The sequence below is a fragment of the Podarcis bocagei genome (assembly GCF_964188305.1).
Source record: "Podarcis bocagei genome assembly, chromosome: 14".
Classification (NCBI taxonomy): domain Eukaryota; kingdom Metazoa; phylum Chordata; class Lepidosauria; order Squamata; family Lacertidae; genus Podarcis; species Podarcis bocagei.
The window spans coordinates 1179312-1200326 of NC_138139.1; the positions used below are offsets into that span (position 1 = coordinate 1179312).

Here is a 21015-nt window from a genome sequence, read left to right on the forward strand (position 1 = left end):
TCCTGGACAGGCTGGAATGTATCCTTGAAGTGTGACTCTGCCGCTTGCCTGCCTGTGGAGAGGAAAGAGCTGGGGGCAGGCACAGAAATCTCTGACTCCTCTTGCCCCTGACCACGCCTACTTGGAAGAGACCCCCTGGCCCCTGGAGGGTGGCCTGTGGTGGGAACATGGCCCTCTGGGACTGAAGGTCATTTGGAAGAATCAGTGGAGGCTGCTCTGTATGGGCCAATGGGGCACTGCCCCACCAAGCTCCCTCCTCATTCCTCCAGACGACCTCCAGGCTGTCTACTCCCTCCTTATTCTGTCTTGCCATCCTAACAGCAGGGACAAGGGTAGAATTTCCCTTTCTGTCTGTCTCCCTGCCTTCTGCCATAGCCGCCCTAAGAAGCAGCTCTGGGAAGAAGAAGCATTTCCAGGGCTCTTGTGTTTTCCTATCCTTGCACAGTACTGGGGAAAGGCATCATCATCATCATCATCATCATTATACTGCCCTATACCTGGAGGTCAAAGGGTGGTTCACAGAAAAGTCAAGGCAGTTCCTGTTTTGCTTCTGAGCCCTCAGAGGCTTTCAGCAGACCACTGTCAGAATGTTGGGCTAGCCAGCCTGTGATGAGGATTTATTTTATAAAATAAATCCACAGTTTGATGGATAGTTAGATAGATTTTCTTTATTGAAAAATAAGTATAAAATTACAACTGTGCAAGGTAAAATAAGACATGAATAGTAATATAATAAAATAGCACCCATGTAAAAAACAAACAAAAAACATAAACATTACAAGACTGTTACTGTGCTTATCTTAAACCTAACCTAATACAGTGTTTATAAAAATGATTTCCAAATATCGTAAAATTTGTCCACAGCAAGTCTATGTTTGTACGCAAATTGTTCATGTGTTGCAAGTTTATACATATCTTTTTTCCATTCGTTGAAGAGAACCTCATTTTTATTCTTCCAGTTCATCAATACCTGTATTTTTGCCATAGTAAGGGCACGGAGAGTCCATTCATATTGTCCCTTTGTATTGGATATATAATTCAAAAGTATATTTTGCTCTGCAAATTTAAGAGTTTCCTACACAGTCAGTCATTTCTATTCTCTGCCAAAAATGTACCAATGTAGGACATTGGAAGAATGTACCAGTATGTTTTAAATTCACCGCTTGACTGTAACCTTCCCAAAAAAACCCTCAAAGTGGTTTCCTAAAATATATAGCAATAAAATTATCAATAAAAAAGAATTAATAGTAATTTATGACTTTTTGGGGGAAAGTAGGCTAAGAATTTTCTAAGTTGCTAAACATGTGGGTAGGCTAGTCTATACAATGTTTTTTTCAGCAGACACCGAAAAGAGTGCAGGGAAGGCACCTCCTGATGTCAGTGAGCAGGGAGTTCCAAAGTGTAGGAGCTGCCACAATCAGGGATCTCTTTCCTACCAATGTGGAACAGATGATGATAAGTGGCGTCTGCAACAGGGCCAGTTCCGCAGATGGGAGCATTGAATTGGCCTATATGGGGCATCACAATACTCCTCCCCAGCAGTAGTGCAGTATTATTATTATCCCTGATTGAGCTCAGTGCCGCTCGTCTTCTTCCTTGCTGACTTGGACATTTGGATGACATTCCATTCCCTTTCTTGTTAAGTACTGGCCTTGGCTGCTTCTCCTCCAGATATAATTACACAGCAGGTTGCTTTTGCGAGAGTTAACCCACTTCTCTTTGTTACCTTGCGCCAGCCTTTTGAAATGGAGCTCCCTGAAGTGATAGCTCTGAAAAAGTGAGGTGTTTTGCACATTCCGGGATGAAGGCAGACGTGGCCCTGGCAGCTCTTATTTCCCTTTGTGCCGATTCAGACCAGGTGACATCACCGACCAGGTGCCTGCTCCCCCTCCCCCTGTGCCACGTAATACAAGCCCAGGAAAGAGCCTAACTTTCGGATCACTTGGGGGGGGGGAGGGCTTAATAATTGATGCTCCACTAGGCACAGAGAGGGCCTTGAAACCCAAACCAGTTTGGCCCAGCCCAGGTCTGCTGGTTCAGCTTCTTTCCTTTCTTATGGTTAGTTAGGGCTGGCAAATTAGAACATGTTTAGCTAGTCAGAATTAAACTAGTTTATTGGGGCATCCTGATTGTGTGTTTGGGGGTCTGTAAGAGCACCTCTTGCACCCTTGGCACCGGAGAAGAACACAGGCGCCTGCCTCATACTGAGTCAGACCACAGAGTTCAGTACTGACCACACTGACTGGCAGCAGTGGCTCTCCAGGATTTCAGATGGTGGACCTTTCTTCTATCAATAAAATAAAGTAAAATAAAATAAAATAAAATAATTCACTCTCATGAGTGAAGTGCAGGGGCTCTTTTTTGGTCTTGCTTACCTAGCTTTTAAGCTGACTGGGGGTGGTGATTATGTTTTTTTATCTTTTTTTATTTAGTTCATAAAATTTATATACAACTTGATTGGAAAAACCCCCTCAAAGCAGTATTTGTGATTGCTCTTGCTTTCATTCTGTAAAGCATCTCACTGGCGCGCCGACTATTGCAGCCTTCCTGGCTTCTTGCACTTCAGTTCAAGACTCCTCCCATGGGGCCTTTTCAGCCCAGGAAGTGCTGGCAGCCAGGGAGGCTGAAGAGAGATGGAGAAATGTTTGCAGCAAAGAAGCAAGCAACCCCCACCCCTCCTTGGCTACTTTGCCAGGTGTAAAGGTAAAACCCTCAGACAGGCACCGTCTCTTTTGACAAGTAAGAGGCAACATGATAGAAGTATATAAATGGAGAAAGTAGGTGGAGAAAAGGTTTTCTCCGTCTCTCATAATACTCAGACTCATGGACACCCAATGAGGCTGAACGCTGGAAGATTCAGGACAGAGAAAGTGCAGTACTTTCTCCACCGACACACAGACAAACTATGCCACTTGCTCCTCCAGGAGGCATTGGATGGCTTTAAAAGAGGATGGGAGGCTTTCATGGCGGAAGAGGCTGTTGGCGGGACAGGAGGGGGCTCTTGGGCTGGCATCCTGCTTGTTTCCCCCGGGGGCACCTGGTTGGCCACTGTGAGAAGAGGATGCAGGACCGGATGGGCCCCTGGCCAATGTCGGAACCTGCGATCGGCCGAGCTCCTCCGGAATCGCCTCTGACGTGATTAACAACCTGAGCCTTTGATAAGGCTCCAGGCACATTCCCCATTACTCAGAGAATCAAAGCAGCATGCGGAAGTGATGAGATTTATGGCTACATTGCAAAGAGTTTTATTTTCCTAGCTATGCAGACAGAAAACACATCCTCTCTCTGTGAAAGCAGAGAGCAACTGAAAAAAAAGAAAAGGAACAGGAAACCAGTAACGTCACATCCATCTCCCGTCTCCCGTGAGACTTCCAACAGCCTGGAATGTCTCTGGAATGTAAACAGAGTCTTGTGACTCAAAGCACTGCACAGTGGCAAACAGAAACTAACAGCCAGATCCAGCAGATGCTCTGCTCATGTTCTTAGAGTCTTGTCTTTTTGGCAACTACTGAATAAGTTCTTCTTCTAAATAAAGAGCTTTATCCCTGCTGTTTTTATTTAATTATTATTTCTTATTCTTATTCATTTTATTTCTATACCACTTTATATTTTTAACGTTAATACCTCAAAGTAGTTTGCAATCAACATTAAAACATCAGATTTTTAGAATTAAACATTACAGAAGAAGATCAAACATGAAATATAAACTCAAAGCAACATAATTAACAAAAAAGTAAAATATTGTAAAATCATAGAATCATAGAATTATAGAGATTGAAGAGACCCCCAAGGGTCCTCTCAGCCAGAAAGCATCCCTGGCAGATGGCCACCCAACCTCTGCTTAGAAACCTCCAAGGAAGGAGAGTCCACAACCTCCCGAAGGAGACCATTCCATTGCTGAACAGCAATTACTGTCAGAAAGTTCTTCCTGAGGTTTAGTCGAAATCTCCTGTCTTGTTTGACTCCTGCCCTTCAGAGCTGGAAAAAGCTTGCTCCATTATCTTTTTTATCTTAAAGATTTCAAAACAAGACATTTTATGCAGCAAACTTTTTTATTATCTTAAAGTTTTCAAAATAAGACATTACTAAAGGAGGTCAAATGTACACATTTAAAACAGCATAGTTAGCAAGAGAATAAAGCATTTTCTTAAACACAGAACATAATTGTGCTGTTGTTGTTTTAAGTTGTTTCTCTATATTTAATTGTTTTCTAATTGTTCTTACAGATTCCATTGTTTTAAATGTTTTCTATATGCCAGCTGTTTTTGGATGCCACACAGGAAGCGATTCATAAATGAAATTATCACCACCACCTTCTCAAATCAATCAATACTTTTCTTACCACCTTCCCAATGAAAACACCATGTTTCCTTTCTCTTTTTGTCTCATTTGCAGGATTGCACTTTCTTCACACGAAAGGAAATCCTTCGGTAAGCAGATCACACTTCCTTCTGCTCTGCTAATTTGTGCTGGGGCTGGCGGTGGTGCTCACATCATTCTCAGTGGAAGGAGTTCAGGAAGTTCAGATTCCTTTTTAGAAGAAAGGGTTTGTGTACTGAGATGTAATGCTTGGTGATATAGCAACCACCCAAGTGAAGCAAGATAAAAGAAAGGACTTCTTCATGCAGTCCAGTTAAACTATGGAACTCCCTGCCACAGGAGGCAGCGATGGCCACCAACCTGGATGGCTTTAAAGAGGATTGCATCAATTCATGGCGGAGGAGAGGGCTATGGATGTCTGCTAGCCAGGAGGACCATGCTCTGCCTCTGCAGCAGTGCCTTTGAATACCAGTTGCGAGAAACTGCAGGGAGAGGGCTTTTGGGCTTGCCAGTTTCCCACAGACACCTGCCACTGTGAGAACGGGATGCTGGGTTAGATGGGTCCTAGGCCTGATCTAGCAGGCTGTTTGCATGTTCTTGCCTTCTTATCGGTTTGGTTTAAGAGGAAGAAGATGATCCCAGTGAGGGCAAGCTGCTGCCTGACACCATCTGGCGGCCACCGCCTTGGTCTGCCTGATCTGGACCATCGTTGTCTCTGCTGAGGACTCATCTGCTGGCTTCCCAGGCCCAGCTCCGAGCGCTTTGTTTTGTCCTGGTGCTTTCCCTTGGAAAACCTGTGTTTTGCCGCTGAATTGGAGCAAGCAGCAATTCTCAGAACCTGATAGCTGGTTGCTCCAATTCAGCGGTAAAATGTGGGTTTTTCTGGGGAAAGTGCTGGGACAAACAAACACCCTCCTTGGAGACGGACCTGGAAAGCCTGGGCGTGTGCCTAGAAACACGGAGCAAAGCTAAGAGTGGATGAGGCCCAGCTAGCTGTGCCCTTTCCAGGGCTCTGGCAGAGGTCTTTCCTATCACCTCCTGCCTTATCTATTGTGGAGATTCCAGGGATCTATGAAGCAGGGACCATAGAAACCACACTTTCTACAACGGAGTGATTGTCCTGCTTCCAGGCACTGTCTGGCTTTCCTACCATTTAGCCCAGTGTTGTCTACTCTGGCTGTCAGCTGCTGTCCAAGAACTCAGGCCAGGGTTGCTCCTGCCCTCCTAGCTGAGAGACTCCTGAGATGCCGATCATGAACACGCTCAGATGATGATGACCCAGACGAGTCTCTGCTCCCTTTTACAGATGTTTCCCATAACAGAAGAAATGTCGTCTTCATGCTTTCAGGCTGGTCTCATCACAAATGTTTTCAGCAGACACTGAAAAAAGTACAGTGAAGGCACTTGCCTGATGTCAATGGGCAGGGAGTTCCACAGAGTAGGTGCTGCCACATCCAGAGATCAATTTCTTGCAGGTGCAGAAGGGTTTTATGTGGCACCTACAGCAGTGCCAGCTAGTGTAGACCCTCCCTAGAATTATATGTATTCATTTCAGCAAAAACAGGTGTCACTTCTGTGTTCAGTGTACCTAAAAGGTAAAATAAAAATGAATGATAATTCTCTGTCCAGCCAAGGCTGCAGGACTTTCAGTTCCCACAAAGAACATAATAGTCTGAGGAGAAGAGAATGTGTCAGGCAGGCACTGGAGGGTGGAATAAGGGAACTGTGCTAATGGGTACAGTCTCCGTTGGTTTATTGATGCCCTGCCTGGCTGACCCTTCCTCACAAATATTTCCCCTTAGGAACAGCCAACATTTTCTGTCTGCTAGGTATGCTGTATCTTTGCATGGCTCAGCCAAACCCCCCATCCTTCCCAAACTGGTGTTCTGTTGAAACCGGACCTCTTGTTTCGCCAAAGTTTTCTTTGCCTCCAAAAGATGCTTCCATTCCCCTGCCAAGTCTCTTTGAAAGAGTGCTAGAATTTCATTCTTTGTTTGGCAGGTGTGAGATTAACCTAATTCATCATTTTAAAGAGGCTGTGTGTGGTGCGTGTATGCTTTTATTTCTCTGCCCTGCTTTTGAATGCCAGTTGCTGGAAACCATGGGGGGGGGGGAGTATTCTCACACTGGGATGGGATCCCGCTTGCGAGTTTCCTACAGTCATCTGAGTAGTCGCTTTGAGAACAGGAGGTTGGAGTAGATGGGCTATTGGCCTGATCCAGCAGAGCTCTTAATCCTCTTCTGAACCTCTGGCTTTTGTGTGGCTGGCATGCAGCCTCCTGTGCAAAGGTGAGAGTTGCACCCATTGCTCTGTCTGCTTTTGCCTCTGGCCCCTGAAAACTTTCCCATGTGGAAATGTGGCCCTTGGACTGAAGGAGGTTCTGCACCCTGAACAACTTCTCTCTTTCATGGCTGCTCATCATCTACTGGTATTCAAAATCTTGAGATTAACTGCAGCCGTGATGAGTAGCCAGGGGTGGACTTTCATTCCAAGATGACAACTCCCCACCTTGCCCTTTCCCAAAGGACCTAGGATCAGGCTCCATGGCCCAGTTCCACCTTCTCCTTCCTGTAAAAATGTTCAAGAGAGTGGAATAATTAAATCTGGGAGCCTCTCCCGGCTAATGGATTTTTGCCTGTCTCCTTCTTCTTTCAATGATAATTTGAAGAAAGCCTTTAATGAGGGAATATGATTTATGCTTGTCCACAGCAAGAAAGAAAAAAAGAAAGAAATGTGCTCTAAGATCCCATTAGTAACTGGCAATAGATGGAGATAAAAAGCAGGCTTTTCAGGGTAGCTCAGCTGGCATCCCAGTTGGAGCATGGATCTCTGAAAGTGTATGCGGCACAACATCCATGGGAGCACATAGCACCTCGGGACTTGGCCTCTGAGAGATGCAACACCCTCCTGCCTATGGATTCACGGAGGGGGCCGTGTTGCTTTCCACTGAGCCAGCTAATTGGTTCTGGGTCTGTCTGTCACAACATGAAATTACTCCTAAGGAGAATTGCTTCAGCTTTGGATTTTTTGGAAGGCCACAGGCAGAGGCGTAGGAAGGTCAGGTGGTACCTGGTGCAGAAAATTTCTTGTCACCCCCCTACCCATTGATTTTTTAAATCCCCCCCTTCAAAAATGGTTTTACGTTAATTCATATTTTCTTACAAAGGAATATGGATTCTGCGCCTCTGATAACAAGTAGCCGACTGTGGACAGATACTTAAATCTACAGGATGGATTGTGTTTAGGCTTTACACAGAGAGGAACCCCACATGGGTTTCCCCGCATGTAACGTAACAGGCAGGGAGCCAGCGCAGATAGAGAGAAAGACCTTGGGGGAGGACAGGACAAACGAGTGCCAAAGTCAGTCCATTTGATCCTCTTTGGGGTGGGGGCGCTAGGGCTCTGGGACCACCCTCCCCAAAAGATTTACTTGTCTTCAATGTATTGTTACCACTGTTATTCTATAGTACAGATCCTTTTTAAATTAAACAGTTTCTCTAAAATTAAAACAGCAGAAGTAATCAGTAGCATCAAAGGAAAGGCAAGAGAATAGACCCTAATAGATACAAGGGAGACACGGATACACCAGCACACAAAAGTAAATAAAATCCAGCCTTGGGGAGAGGGGTGGGAATGTACAGTTTGCTGTACTTAGCCTTGAGGCGGGAGACTGAAAGGGCTTAAGAAATAAAAATATAAAAGTCTTGTGTCTGGGAATATTTTTCTGCAAAAGCATCAGACTGGTTGTCAAAAGTGTGAACTTCATTAATAGAGCCTAATTGGTCAATTAGCCACAGAATAGCTTTGCTGCTTTTTCTCATCTTCTTTTAATTGCACAACTGCGTTGGGGGGTCCCAGCTTCACGCAGGGGAGGCAGCTGGGGGCCAAGGGGAGGCTGAGCTGCTCCTCCCGGCGCCACAGGCGGGCAAAACGGGGCGGCAGCGCTGCCATTGTCCCACACGCTCCACTTTGGGGGGCAGCAAAGGTTTTTCGGAGGCGGGTTTGGGCCCGAAGGGGGTGCGCAGGACAGGCCGCGGCCTTGGCAGGCCTCCTCAGCAGCCTGGAAAGTTGGCCTAGGAGAAGAAAAGGATCGGCTGTGTGCAGGGGGCGGGGCGAAGGCAAGGCAAGGCCTAGTCTACTCGGTGGCGTCTCATTTTTTCCCCTAGGCCAGTGTTCCCCAACCTTGGGCCTCCAGCTGTTTTTGGACTACAACTCCCATCATCCCTCGCTAGCAAGACCAGTGGTCAAGGATGATGGGAATTGTAGTCCAAAAACAGCTGGAGGCCCAAGGTTGGGGAACACTGCCCTAGGCCGACTTTCCAGGACCTGGGAAGCCAAGCAGACGGTGGGGCGGTAGGACGCGTCGTAAAAAACTTTTTTTTTTTAAAAAAAATGCCTGCTCCAAAGGTCTTATTTTTCTAAACTAGGGATTATATAGCTATATAATTTCTTGCATATCAGTTAATATCTTGACCCTGCTCCACTGAATGGAAATTTCAGCCTTCATGACATAGGGAAGCAACCAAGTAAACAGCTATTTTCGTGGAGGAGGGTTGAGATATTAACTGATATGCATGGAATTTCACATATAGCTATATAATCCCTAGTGTATTAAGATAAGACTTTTGGAGCAGGCACCTTTTTTTAAAAAAAAGTTTTTTATGAACCACCCTAGTAGGGCAGTAATCGTTCCTTGATCATTTGTCACCCTCTCCATGATGGCACCCGGGGCGCCCCCCACCCCCTTCCTACGCCCCTGGACACAGGTAAATTTTATGACATCAGCTATTGTCTGGCCATAGCCTTTCCCCCATTTCTGTGTTATTTATGGTTTTTGGTGTCCCAGGGATATCTTGAGAAGAGCCAAGCTTGATTGCTGTCCATCACAGGAGTTTCCGAGGAAGCTCTGAAGGGACCTCTTCAGGCTGGGGGGGGAGGGGTCTCCTCACCAGCCAGAGGCTTCTTGGGGCTCCCCTCCTGCCCCTCTAGCCTAGTATTTCTCTACACTGACTGGCAGTAGCACTCCAAGGATTCTGGTAGGAGTCCCTCTGCACCCTGCATGGAGGGGTGAAGGTTGAACCCGGGACCTTCTGCTTGCAAGGCAGATGCTCTACCAGTGAGCCCTGGGGAAGGCTGGTCTGATCCAGCTGGCATCCAGTCTCTGGCAAACCTCCCTTCTCAGCCCTGAGACCCAGTTCTTTAACTGGAGATGCCAGACATTCAGCTTGAGACCCTTCTGTATGCAAAGTGGGCAGAGTTAACTTGAGTTGCTGTGGTGTCCAAAGCTTCAGCCCATAATTAAAAAAAAGAAAACCCACAAGCCTTCATTTCTCTCCATCACATGTCTCTCCCCCCCCCAATAATGCCTACTCATTTCCCAGCCCATCTGTTGTTGTTTTTTTAAAAAAATTCCCCTTAGGCTTCAGGACAAGAAACCCAATTCATCAAATCCAGGTGCCCAGGAATGCGCTTTTGCTCTCCTGCAGAAGCATCACCAATGAAAATGGAATGTTCAGTCAGCTGGCAAATTGCTGACTGAACACGGCCCACCCATCCATTGGCTGAATGTGATATTTATCCTGGATAGCTGCCCAGTTTCTGTGTCTCCACCTCCCCTCACATTCAAAGCTGCTCGTCTGGACAGAGCAGGGATTGGATAGGTCTGAGTGGAATCCCTCAGCTCCACCTCATCATTGCTCCGAGTTCCTGGCATCCCTTTGCTTCTGCTCCAGTTGAATCCCAGAAGGACTTTGGGATTTCAGAAAGTCAAAAGGATTCTGCTCATGTGTCCTAAATTTGTGGGTTGGAAAGAGAAAAATCTTACAAACTAATATGCAGAGAAAATTGAAATCCATCACTTCTGAGTTTGAAAAAAATGTGTAAATAAAATTTCTTATCAGCACCATTATCCCACTTTTAGAAGGTAGCAAATTCTTCTGAAGCAGCTTACAAGTTAAAAAAATAAATAAATCAGTAATAACCTTACAATATCAGGATACTTCCCACAGTGGTGGTGTTCTTGTTTTCTAAATTTTTATTTATTTATTTATATTGTTACATCATTACAATTTTAATATAACCTTGCAATCTTTTTAAAAAATGAACATTGACTTCCCTTCCTCCTTTCCGTGGGTTCTAATTTCTTTTACTACTGCATATGTTTATTACTCCGTATTGTCTCGTTTCTCGTTTCATTTCTGCATATTTTGTACTGCTGAATTTATTCTAAACCTGCTAACGTTTTTACCTGTTTACAGTAGTTCTTCATATATTCTACAAACATTTTTCTAATCCTCTTTAAATACTCTTTTATCTTGCTCTCTTATTCTGCTGGTTAGACTCACCAACTCATCGTTTTCAGCATTCCTCTCTCATTGGGACTGCTCCCTCCCTCTACTTTTGGGCATATACAATTCGAGTTGCAGTTGTTGCATAGTGAAATAAATTCTTATACAGTAGTTCTTAGGAACATCTGACTCAATTATTCCTAAGAGAAACGCCTCTGGTCTTTTGGGGAATGAACTTTTAAACATTTTTTATCACATTATAATCTCACCAGATTCTTTAGCTGCTCTGCATGACCACCACATATGATAAATGTCCCCTCTGTTTCTTGGCACAGTGTGGCTGTTCAGCAGTATTGGGTGGGAGAAAGAGGGCCTCAGGCACATTTTAGGAATGTAAGACTATATGTTCTCATTGAAAATGAGAAAATCCCATCACCAGTGAGGAAAACAGTTGCAGAAAATGCATCGAGCACCGCAAAATGTATGCTGGAGCAGTTTTCTACTAAATCTCATAAACACTGTTTGGTTCACGTCTCAGGGTTTGATGTTTCCTTTTTTGGTGGGGGGCATCAGGGGGAAGGAAAGGATCCTCCTCAAATCCGAGGCTCTGGAAATGGTGAGATATGTACCCCGCCCCTGTCCATGCACATTCCTGGTTTGCAATCTCTTCTGCAGGCCAGAATCGACTGGCATTGTTGTGGAGGAGACATAATGAGATGCTCAGAATCTCTCATGGCCTAATGGCCACTCAAGCCTTCCTAATCAATGAGCTATTACCAGCTTTTATCTTCCATTCCCAGCAGTTTGCCTCCTGGGAAGTTCTTGTCACAAAGGTGGCAGAGGTCTGCACAGCCAGCTAGAGCTGCCTTGCCAACTGCAGCCATCCCCCCACCTGCCTGACTTGTTTCTTACAACCCGTCAGGTGCTGGCTTCACCTGCATTGGCTCTGGCGCCACCTGCTGTTGGTCTCCCTGCCTTTCACCCTACCAGTCCCAATAAGCACCAGCTGAAATGAGCAGGCCCTGGGTCCACCTCCTGGTTCCCCGGAAACCAGTGAGAGCTGGAAAGACTAGCAACCAATCAAGAGGCAGAATGGAACTTAAGTTAGCTACTGACAGTGGGATAGGGACTTCCTGTCTGGGTAGGCAGAGAGATCATCTTCTCTCTCTCTCTCTCTCTCTCTCTATTTTTCGCTGACCATAAGATGCACCTAGTTTTTAGAGGAGGAAGACAAGAAAAAAAAATATTCTGAATGAAACAGTAGATGTATGATTTTTGTGGTTCATGCTGTGGCCATGTGATCTGATGGTGAATTTGGGGTGACCTAATGCAAAAATCCTGAGGATCCATCTGGATCCATACTTTGTAACCACGTTTTTGCTCCATTGCGGCCCTAGGCAACAGTGGGTGCGTGATTTTTTTGTGCAGGCTGTAGCCATGGACATGTTGTGTGATCTGATGGTGAATTTGAGGTGACCCAATGTAAAAATCCTAAGGATCCATGGGTTTTTACCTCCCCCCTCCCAGGCAGCCTCCGCTAGCATCCCTTATCTCTCTTCTGATCCCACCGATTAGCTGTTTCCTTTCAACCCTCCCTTCCCTCTTGTTTGCCTTAGGGTCTTTTCCATAGCTGGAGCAGTCTTTTGCTCCCCCTTTTCTTCTAATTTCTCTCCTTATTGCTTTAGTCTTCCTGTTTCCCCACTTTGCAAGTTTGCTGTCCTTACCTCCCCCCTCCCAGGCAGACTCCTTTATCTCTAGCGTCCCTTATCTCTCTCTCCCCGATTGGCAAACGATCAGCAGCTTTGTTTCGACATCCACTTCCCTCTTTCAAAAAAAAAAAAAAAAAAAAAAAAAGAAGAAGAAGAAGAAAAAAGCACGATCTGCTTTTTGCCCTTGGGCAATTCGGCTCCAAGGACCACATATTCGCTCCATAAGACGCACAGACATTTTCCCTTACTTTTTAGGAAGAAAAAAGTGTGTCTTATGGAGCGAAAAATACGGTACTTTATCGAAACAATACTTTAAAAACAAACGAACAATAAAAACAAAACAAAACAATGCAGTAACAATATCAAAGAACAACCCCCCCCCAAAAAAATCACATGTTCCTTTGATTTCCATTCATTCCACAATGTTTTCTAGGCTTCATTTTCGATTTCACACTTTGTATTATCATTTCTTAATTTTAATTATCACTTTATTTATTAGTGTTCCATATTGTCCTGCAAGGTTCAGTCTAGACTCATCAAAGCGTTTACGTTTTTACAATGTATCTGTAAATATTCTTTAAAGACATTCCATTCTTTATTTAATCTTTGTTTTGAATCATCTCTTAAACTTCCTGTCATTTTGGCTAGTTCTATATATTCTATCATCTTCACCTGCCAGTCTAATTTGGTGGGTATCACTTCTCCTTTCCAATTTTTTGCTATCAGAATTCTAGCTGCCGTTGTTGCATACATGAAAATTCTTCTAATTTTTTGGGGGATCTCATTATACATGTTTCCCAACAGGAAGGTTTCTGGGGGTTTTTTTGAATGAACATTTAAAGATTTTTTTAAAGTTCATTATATATAATGTCCCAGAATTCTCTAACTTTCACACAGTTCCAACACATATGTAGCATTGTACCTTCTGACTTCTTAAACCTCCAGCAAACATTCAATTTTTTAAAATACATTTTGGCTAATTTGGCTAGAGTCAGGTACCATCGGTAAAACATTTTAATCAGATTTTCTTTCAGATTATAACATGCAGTGAATTTTATGTCTACCTTCCACAGTCTTTCCCACATATCCATTTCGATATTATAGCCAAAATCCTGGGCCAATCGAACCATAACTGATTTTACCTCCTCCTCCTTGACTTTCCAATCAAGGAGGAGTTTATACATCTTGGATAAAAGTTTTTATTTCAATTGGATTAAATCTTTCTCTTATCTTGATAACTCTGCTGCAAAACCCCTTTGTTTGTCTTTTCTAAATATTTCATTACGTTGAGAATATTGGAGCCAATCAGTTAGTTGTGTTCGGATCTCCTCAAATTTCTTTAGGCTTTATTTATTAATTTTTTCTTCCAGCAAGGTTTTATAAGTTGCCCAGTTCTTTTTCATATTTTTTTCCTAACTGCAAAAGTTTCTATAGGGGAAAGCTACCAAGGGGTTTTCAGTTTGAGTAAATCTTTATATTTACTCCATACTTTGTAAAGGGGTTTTCTTATCATATGATTCAAGAAACCCTTGTGGACTTTTACCTTCTCATAAGCCAAGTATGTGTGCCAACCATAATGGCTGTCAAACCCCTCTATGTCCAACTGGTCTGTGTTTTGCAGTACTACCCATTCACGGATCCAAGATAGGCATGCTGCATTGTGATACAATTTGATATCAGGCAAGGAAAACCCCCCTCTCTCCTTAACATCAATTAATAGCTCATGCTTACTCCTAGGTCTTTCCCCTTGCCATGTGAATTTTGAAATGTCTCTTTGCCAGTCCTTAAAGCAGCGCATTCCCCCTAACACCGGAATAGTCTGGAGGGAAAAAATCATTTTCAGAAGGACATTCATCTTAATTGTGGAGATTCTTCCCCCAAAAGAAAGATGTAGTCCACCCCAAATTTCCAAATTTCTTTTTATCTCATTCCAAGTTTTTACAGAATTATCCTGATATAGGTTGATATTCTTTGCCATTAGCCAAATCCCTAAGTACTTGACTTTCTTCTTCACCTCTAATCCAGTAATTTTGTGAAATTCGTTCTTTTCCTCCGGCCCTATATTTTTAATTAACTTTTTTTTTACAGTTAATTTTAAAACTGGCCACCTGTCCAAATTCTTTTATCACCTCAATCACTTTTGGTAAACTTTCTTTGGGGTTTTCCATAGTAATGATAAGGTCATCAGTGTAAGCTCTCAATTTATAAGATTTTCCCCCTAATACTATACCTCTTATAACTTAATCATTCCTTATTTTCCTATTCAGAATTTCCAACACCAAGATAAATAGTAATAGGGACAGGGGACACCCTTGTCTGGTTGAGGGGTCATCTGCACTCAGGGCTCCTCCACACTTCCCTTTGTCCCACTCCTTTTCCACAGTTTAGTGTGGAATTGGAAGAAACCACAATTGGGGTATCTGCAGATTGCCCAAAATTTATTTGCCAATAACAACGAAAGGCTAGACTTGAAAGTTTCTCTTTAAAGAATGTGTCCCAAATTGTTCCTGACCCAAATAGGAATTCAAATTATGGAAAAGGGGAAAGGAAGGTGTACTGTTTCAAGCCTCTTGCAGGTTCTAAACCATGGTCTGAAATTGTCTCATGGTCTATTAAACAGTAATTCCCCCCCCCCAAGCAGCAACCCCCCTAGAGATATGTGGTGCCATTAATCAGCAACTTATTTCTGATTTGGTTGCAAGAAAAGTGAGCATCTCTTGGAAGAATAAGCAGTGCTATTAGTACATTTTCCTAGCGGGGACTTCTTGAGGATGCATTGCTAGCGTTGCTCTAGTTCAACAATCAGACCTTCTGCAGAGATGATCAGTATAACATGCATGGGCTAAGCTGAAATTGCTTTGAGAGGAAGACTCAGCAGCTCAATCCCCAGCCTATTTTGTTTGCAATAAAAGAGGGCTTTAGAGCAGCATGTCTGCCTGAGTCTGTCTGCACTGTGGAATGGAAACAGTTCCTTACAGCCTCTTCTGTGTGTTGTTCTGTTTGTGTCTGTGTGCTTGTTTACAGGTTGCACGGCCGCTACCATGAACTGGCACCAAACATGGTACCTATGGACTATACGAAGAATCCAGATGTTAAACTACCTATGCAGCTTATAGTGAACATGCCAGAGCTAAAGGTATTACTTTTCATGTCTCCATTCTGCCATTCTTCTGCAGCCCAACCCCACAAAATCTTTGACTGGGGGGACTGACTTTGGCTGTAAGGCTGCGTACACACCATACATTTAAAGCAGATTTGAAACAGATTCTTTCTCTCAAAAAATTCCAGACACTGCAGTTTTCACCTTCACAGAATTACAACCCCCAGCAAACCTTAACAAACTGGTGCCCAACTTTTTGAGGGGGGAAATGTGCTGTGCCTCCTCCTCACCGCACTATCTCCATTCCTCCATTCTTCCTGGGAGTTACCAATGGGGAGAGGGCTGTTGTCCTCAGGTCCTGTTTGTAGGCTTCTCAGGGCCACCTGATTGACAACTGTGAAAACTGCATGAGGGACTAGACAGGCCTTTGGCCTGACTCAAGAGCCAGGCACTTCTTGTGAGCTTCGTTTCTTTGCTTAGATCGGTTCCTCACTTCCATGTAAATTCAGCTTCTTTCTTTTTAAAAATGTTTTCATATTTGGCTATATGGGTATACCACCTCCCCCTGCCTCCCTTCTTCCATAGATTCCCAGGGCAATCCATGACTTCATCCAGAGTCTATTCTCGAGCCATTGCAGCTTGGTTGCTTTGACCTGCTCACAACCTTGAGGATTACTTTACATCATATCCATGGCCTTGTAACTTCATATATGCACAGGGTGATCGACCACTCAAGACATTATATACAGGAGTCTAAATTCTTGGGTTGAGTCAACAGATGAGTTAATTTTAACGCTTCACATTTTGAAGGAAGCTTTGGGATGATCAGTTGCCATATGATATATTTGTATGCTCAGTATGGAACAAAGGAAGGTGGAGGGGAGAAAAAGGTACCAATTCATCAGATTGCAAAATGGAAGATCACAACATACAATATGGAGCCTAGACACTGAGGTCCACCTCCAAGGATCTTCTGGCGGTTCCCTCACTGCAAGAAGTGAGGTTGCAGGGAAGCAGGCAGAGGGCCTTCTTGGTAGTGGCGCCCACCCTGTGGAACAGCCTCCTATGGAAGGGCAACCCAGTCAGATGGATGGGCTACAAATTATTATTATTATTATTATTATTATTATTATTATTATTATTATTATTAAGCAAGGTGGTGGTCACCTGCTTAAGCCAGCATGTCATGGAGGTGCTGCTTGTATGAACCTGTGCCTTCACATGGAAGGTGGACTCAGGGTTTCCATGATTTATTGCAGGCTGAAGAAGAGTGAGAGTGGCCTAACTCCTGGCATGATGAATGGCATGGTGCCTGCCACGTGTCCATCCCCATTTGGAAGACAGTGTTTACTTGCATTTCTCAGTATGTCTAGATGAGTCTTCCTGGCTCAGGAACTCAGCCAGTGGCCCACACACTGGTGGGTTCCAGGTGGAGGTTGCAGCAAGTTGAGGGTTTTCAGCAGAAGTTCAAGTTCGGGGTCGCACCTTGAAGTGGAGCTCAGGTTGGCAACTCACACAAGCAGACATGAATGTTGCTTCCCCCATCCCACTCCATCAGCTCCTCTGAAGGGGAGGAATTTGGCCCAGGAGAGCAGGATGCAGGTGTTCCTGACTGTATGATCCAGACCTCTTGAGTAGCCACTGCATGCATTGGAGCACCCCAATATTCTCCAACTCTTTCAACTTTTTTTTTGGGGGGGGAATTCCCCCAAATGAATGAAATTGTGGGCATTTTTTCTCTGCACTTCAATTAAAATTAGGTAGGGTCACCTGAGGGCCAGATAACATTTGTTGGCAGACCGCATGGGGGCCCCTGGCATAAGAGTGCAGCCCTGCGGTACGATTTAGGTTCATTACCTGCTTCTGAGTGTCCTTAATTCATCACTTTGCAAACTGCCATCACCGTAACTGGATCCTGTGGCAATATACTCAGTTGTAAGAGAAACCAGTTGGTGGTAATGCAGGGCGTGGAAAGGAGAGAGAGGCTGCTGAAGTCCTGGTTTGCCCAGGATGTTATGTCTGGGTGCAGATAATAACTCTTCAGACGGCTGCTGCTCACGTTCCAACCTGGGCATGGGGGGAGACGGCAAATGGCTCTGCTCTGCTTTTTGCAATGGAAAGGCATGTCTTACTGTTTCGTCCCAGCCTGGCCCATCCTCCCGGTGGACTGGCAGGGGACTTGTGTACAGGGACTGCAAGAAAAGAAATGTGCCTTGTGTGGCCACATTGGCATCACTTTAGAGGAAGCAGTATGGAATATTCTTGGCATGTGCAAGGCATCTCCAGGTAGGGGCTGGGAAATATCCTTCCTAAAACCCAAAAGAGCTGCTCCCGGTCAGTGTAAACAGTGTTGAAGGAGATGGACCAATGGCCTGACTTTGTATAAGGGAGCTTCCTGTGTTGCTGGAACTGGCGGACTGAGTAGATGAGACCAAGAGTGGGTCCAACGGTCAAGAAGGCAGTTTCTGCCCGTGCTGTGGAGGGAAGTGAGGGGCAGATGGGGCTCATCCACCTGGGAAGGGAGCCCATCTAGGAGAAGGGGAGAGAGAGCACAGACTTTGCAGGCCAAAGGTCTCCAGTTGAATTCCTAACTTCTCCAGGTAGGACTAGGAGATTTCTTCTTGAAACCTTGGAAAACTGTGGCCGTCAGTGCAGACGGGACTGAGAGTGATGTGCAAACTATCTGAGTCAGCAGAAGGCAGCTTCCCATGATACACTGCTTTTCCAACTTGGGCTGGGATGTAAGCTTTGGCGAGACAGGCTTCACAAAATCCCGGCTCCCCGCTGCCCTCCCTGCCTGCTTTCTCTAGCCCTCTGAACAAACTCCTTCCCAGCCCCTCTACTTGCCAAAACACTGTTTCCCTTCCTGACGTCCTGGGTGGTAGTAAGAGTAGGGATGGGGTTGCCTGGGGAGAATGAAGTCAGTCCCTACCCTGCTGTGCTGAAAAGTACATCTCCCATGAACCACTGGGCTTTCACCCGGAGCACCTGTGCCACTAGCAGGCTGCTCCTGGTCCTACCACTTGGGAAGTCTTGAAGGGGAAGCCCTGGGACATGGGTAGGAACCTCAAGCCCCCAGCCTGGAAAAGCTTATCCATTCTTGCAGCTCTACTTTCACGCTTCTTTTCCACCAGTTAACTTAGAGGCTCCAGCCATCTGACATTTGCAGCTTTACCTGTGCAACTAGTCAGCCAGTCAGTCAGTTTTATTGCACATAGCCAAAGGATACTGCAATGTACACAGAATCATTCAACAGTTAAAAGGAAATATGCTGAATTAATACAAAAAACTTTAAACATTTATATTATCAAAACATTACCTACTCTAAACAGAGCTATAGAAGTACCTTAATATACAGGTTAAGACTTTGAACAAATTTATAGGCTAAAATCACCACATGTCCACTAATATATTAAAAATAATGTTAATTAATACAGTATGCAATTATATTCGGAGTTTGGTGATAAAGATAGAATATATCTTGATGTAAAGGGACCCCTGACCATTAGGTCCAGTCGTGGCCGACTCTGGGGTTGCGGCGCTTATCTCGCTTTACTGGCCGAGGGAGCCGGCGTACAGCTTCTGGGTCATGTGGCCAGCATGACTAAGCCGCTTCTAGCGAACCAGAGCAGCGCACGGAAACGCCGTGTACCTTCCCGCCGGAGTTGTACCTATTTATCTACTTTGACGTGCTTTTGAACTGCTAGGTTGGCAGGAGCTGGGACTGAGAAAACGGGAGCTCACCCCATCGCGGGGATTCGAACCGCTGACCTTCTGATTGGCAAGTCCTAGGCTCTGTGGTTTAACCCACAAAATGACCCTTTAGCTTGTAGGGTCAAATAAATTGTAGGTAGGGTCAAATAAATTCATCTCCTTTACAGTTGGTGGCTATCTTGGCTATATAATTTGCTCTAATTTTCCTAGCGGCGATTGCAAAGAGTGCTACAGGCCAGGTCACATACTTATCTATGTCTGCGAGCAGATATAAAATCATGTCAGAGGGGTTCTGGCCAGGGGAGCTTGTCATTATAGGTGCTAAAAATCATTCTCTTGCTTCATTATATAAGGGGCAGCGCAAGGTCCTCTACTTCAGGACATCCCCTAATGCAAACACGTTTGTTTGTTGGTATGCCTCTGTGTCTCCCATCTCTATAAGCAGAGTTTATTGTATTTAATCGTAACTCTGTAAAAGCTTTCCGAAGTTGTACAAAAGTCAGTTCATTGAAAGAAGGTGTTTGTTCATGGGCCTCTCTAAGTTTAAAATATAATGGGGTGCATGTGGATGTGTACATAGAGTTTAGGTTGTTTTTAATTGCCACTGCCCTTATGGTTCATTTAAAAATGTTTTTCTGGGAATATAAGGGAAGTTATTTGATCTCAGTCACTGAGAGGTCATATTCGCCCATCAGTTGGGCAGCGTGATGTACCCAGTTTTTAAGGGGTAATCCATTTGAGAGCTCAATTGGGCATTTTTTTGGTAGCCTAGCGTTGTCCATCTGTTGAATTCTAAACCAGTAGCAGAGGATTCTTTTATCTATTTGGCTCTCTATGCTCAACATGCGAGTCTCCAACCTGACCATGGCAGATTGCATGTCTCTGGGTAAACCTAAAAGGACTCTTAAAAATAATTCTGCGGGAGTTCCAAACCAGAGACCTTTGAGGTACCCCAAACCTCTGCACCATATAAAATCTGGGCCATTGATTTGGCTTTATACACAGATAGAGCTGGGTTAAGCAGATTTCCACCTTTACAAACAGCGACTTTCAAAATAGCTTTTGCTGATTTAAAGGCTTGCAAATTTAATATTGGAGAGCTGTATATTCCAAGATGCTGCTTCTGAATAAACAAATCCCGGATATTTAAACGTATTTACTTGGTTTATGATGTGTTCATCTAGGTACCAAACATGCTTTTTAGGGCGCTTCCCAAATACAATGACCTGTGTCTTATCACATTTTATAGATAAAGCATTCCTCGTGCAATATGAACTTAATTTCGCAAGCAGCCATCTCAGGCCCACCTGGGTTCTAGATACAAGTACTAGGTCATCAGCATACATTAAAACTGAGAGTTTTTGGTCGAGAATTGTGACAGGGGCAAACTGTAGGCCCTCCAGTTCTTTAACCATGTCATTAATATAAAAATTAAACAAGAAAGGCACCAAAATGCATCCCTGTTTGACTCCAGTAATGGCATTAATTCTAGCAGTAAGATGGCCGGCCAGATCCACCTTTACTTGTATTGATGTGTCAGTATTATAATGTTTTGATGAGAAATAATAGACGGGGGTCTATATTTGTCTTTTCTAATTTCTGCCACAGTGCATGTCTAGGAACCGTATCGAAGGCTGACTTTAGATCGATAAAAGCAACATATAGTTTTTGCTTCAAATTATGGATGTATTTACATAGCAGAAAGCACTGGTCCTATGTGGATTTCCCTCTTTGGAAACCTGCCTGGGCTTCAGATATCACCTTATTTGTATCTGCCCATTCTTCCAGTCTCCCAAGAAGGAGCCTGGCATATAGTTTGGAGGCTACATCTAACAAACTAATGGGTCTATAATTGGCAGGATTTTTCTTATCACCACCAGCCAG

The 21015-nt window shown here is 44.3% G+C and overlaps 1 protein-coding gene across 3 annotated transcripts in view; it reads left to right on the top strand.

The window, feature by feature from the left end:
• CIB2 (calcium and integrin binding family member 2) overlaps positions 1–21015 on the top strand; it is a 41332-nt gene that overhangs the window by 7047 nt on the left and 13270 nt on the right. Inside the window, exons 2-3 of one of the 3 annotated variants that reach the window (XM_081170712.1) lie at positions 4396–4430; positions 15342–15453. In XM_081170712.1, coding sequence (XP_081026838.1) covers positions 4396–4430; positions 15342–15453 — 147 coding nt within the window. Of the gene's footprint in view, positions 1–4395; positions 4431–8707; positions 9088–15341; positions 15454–21015 lie in introns of those variants that run through there. The other 2 variants (XM_081170713.1, XM_081170711.1) reach the window with 2 other exon arrangements.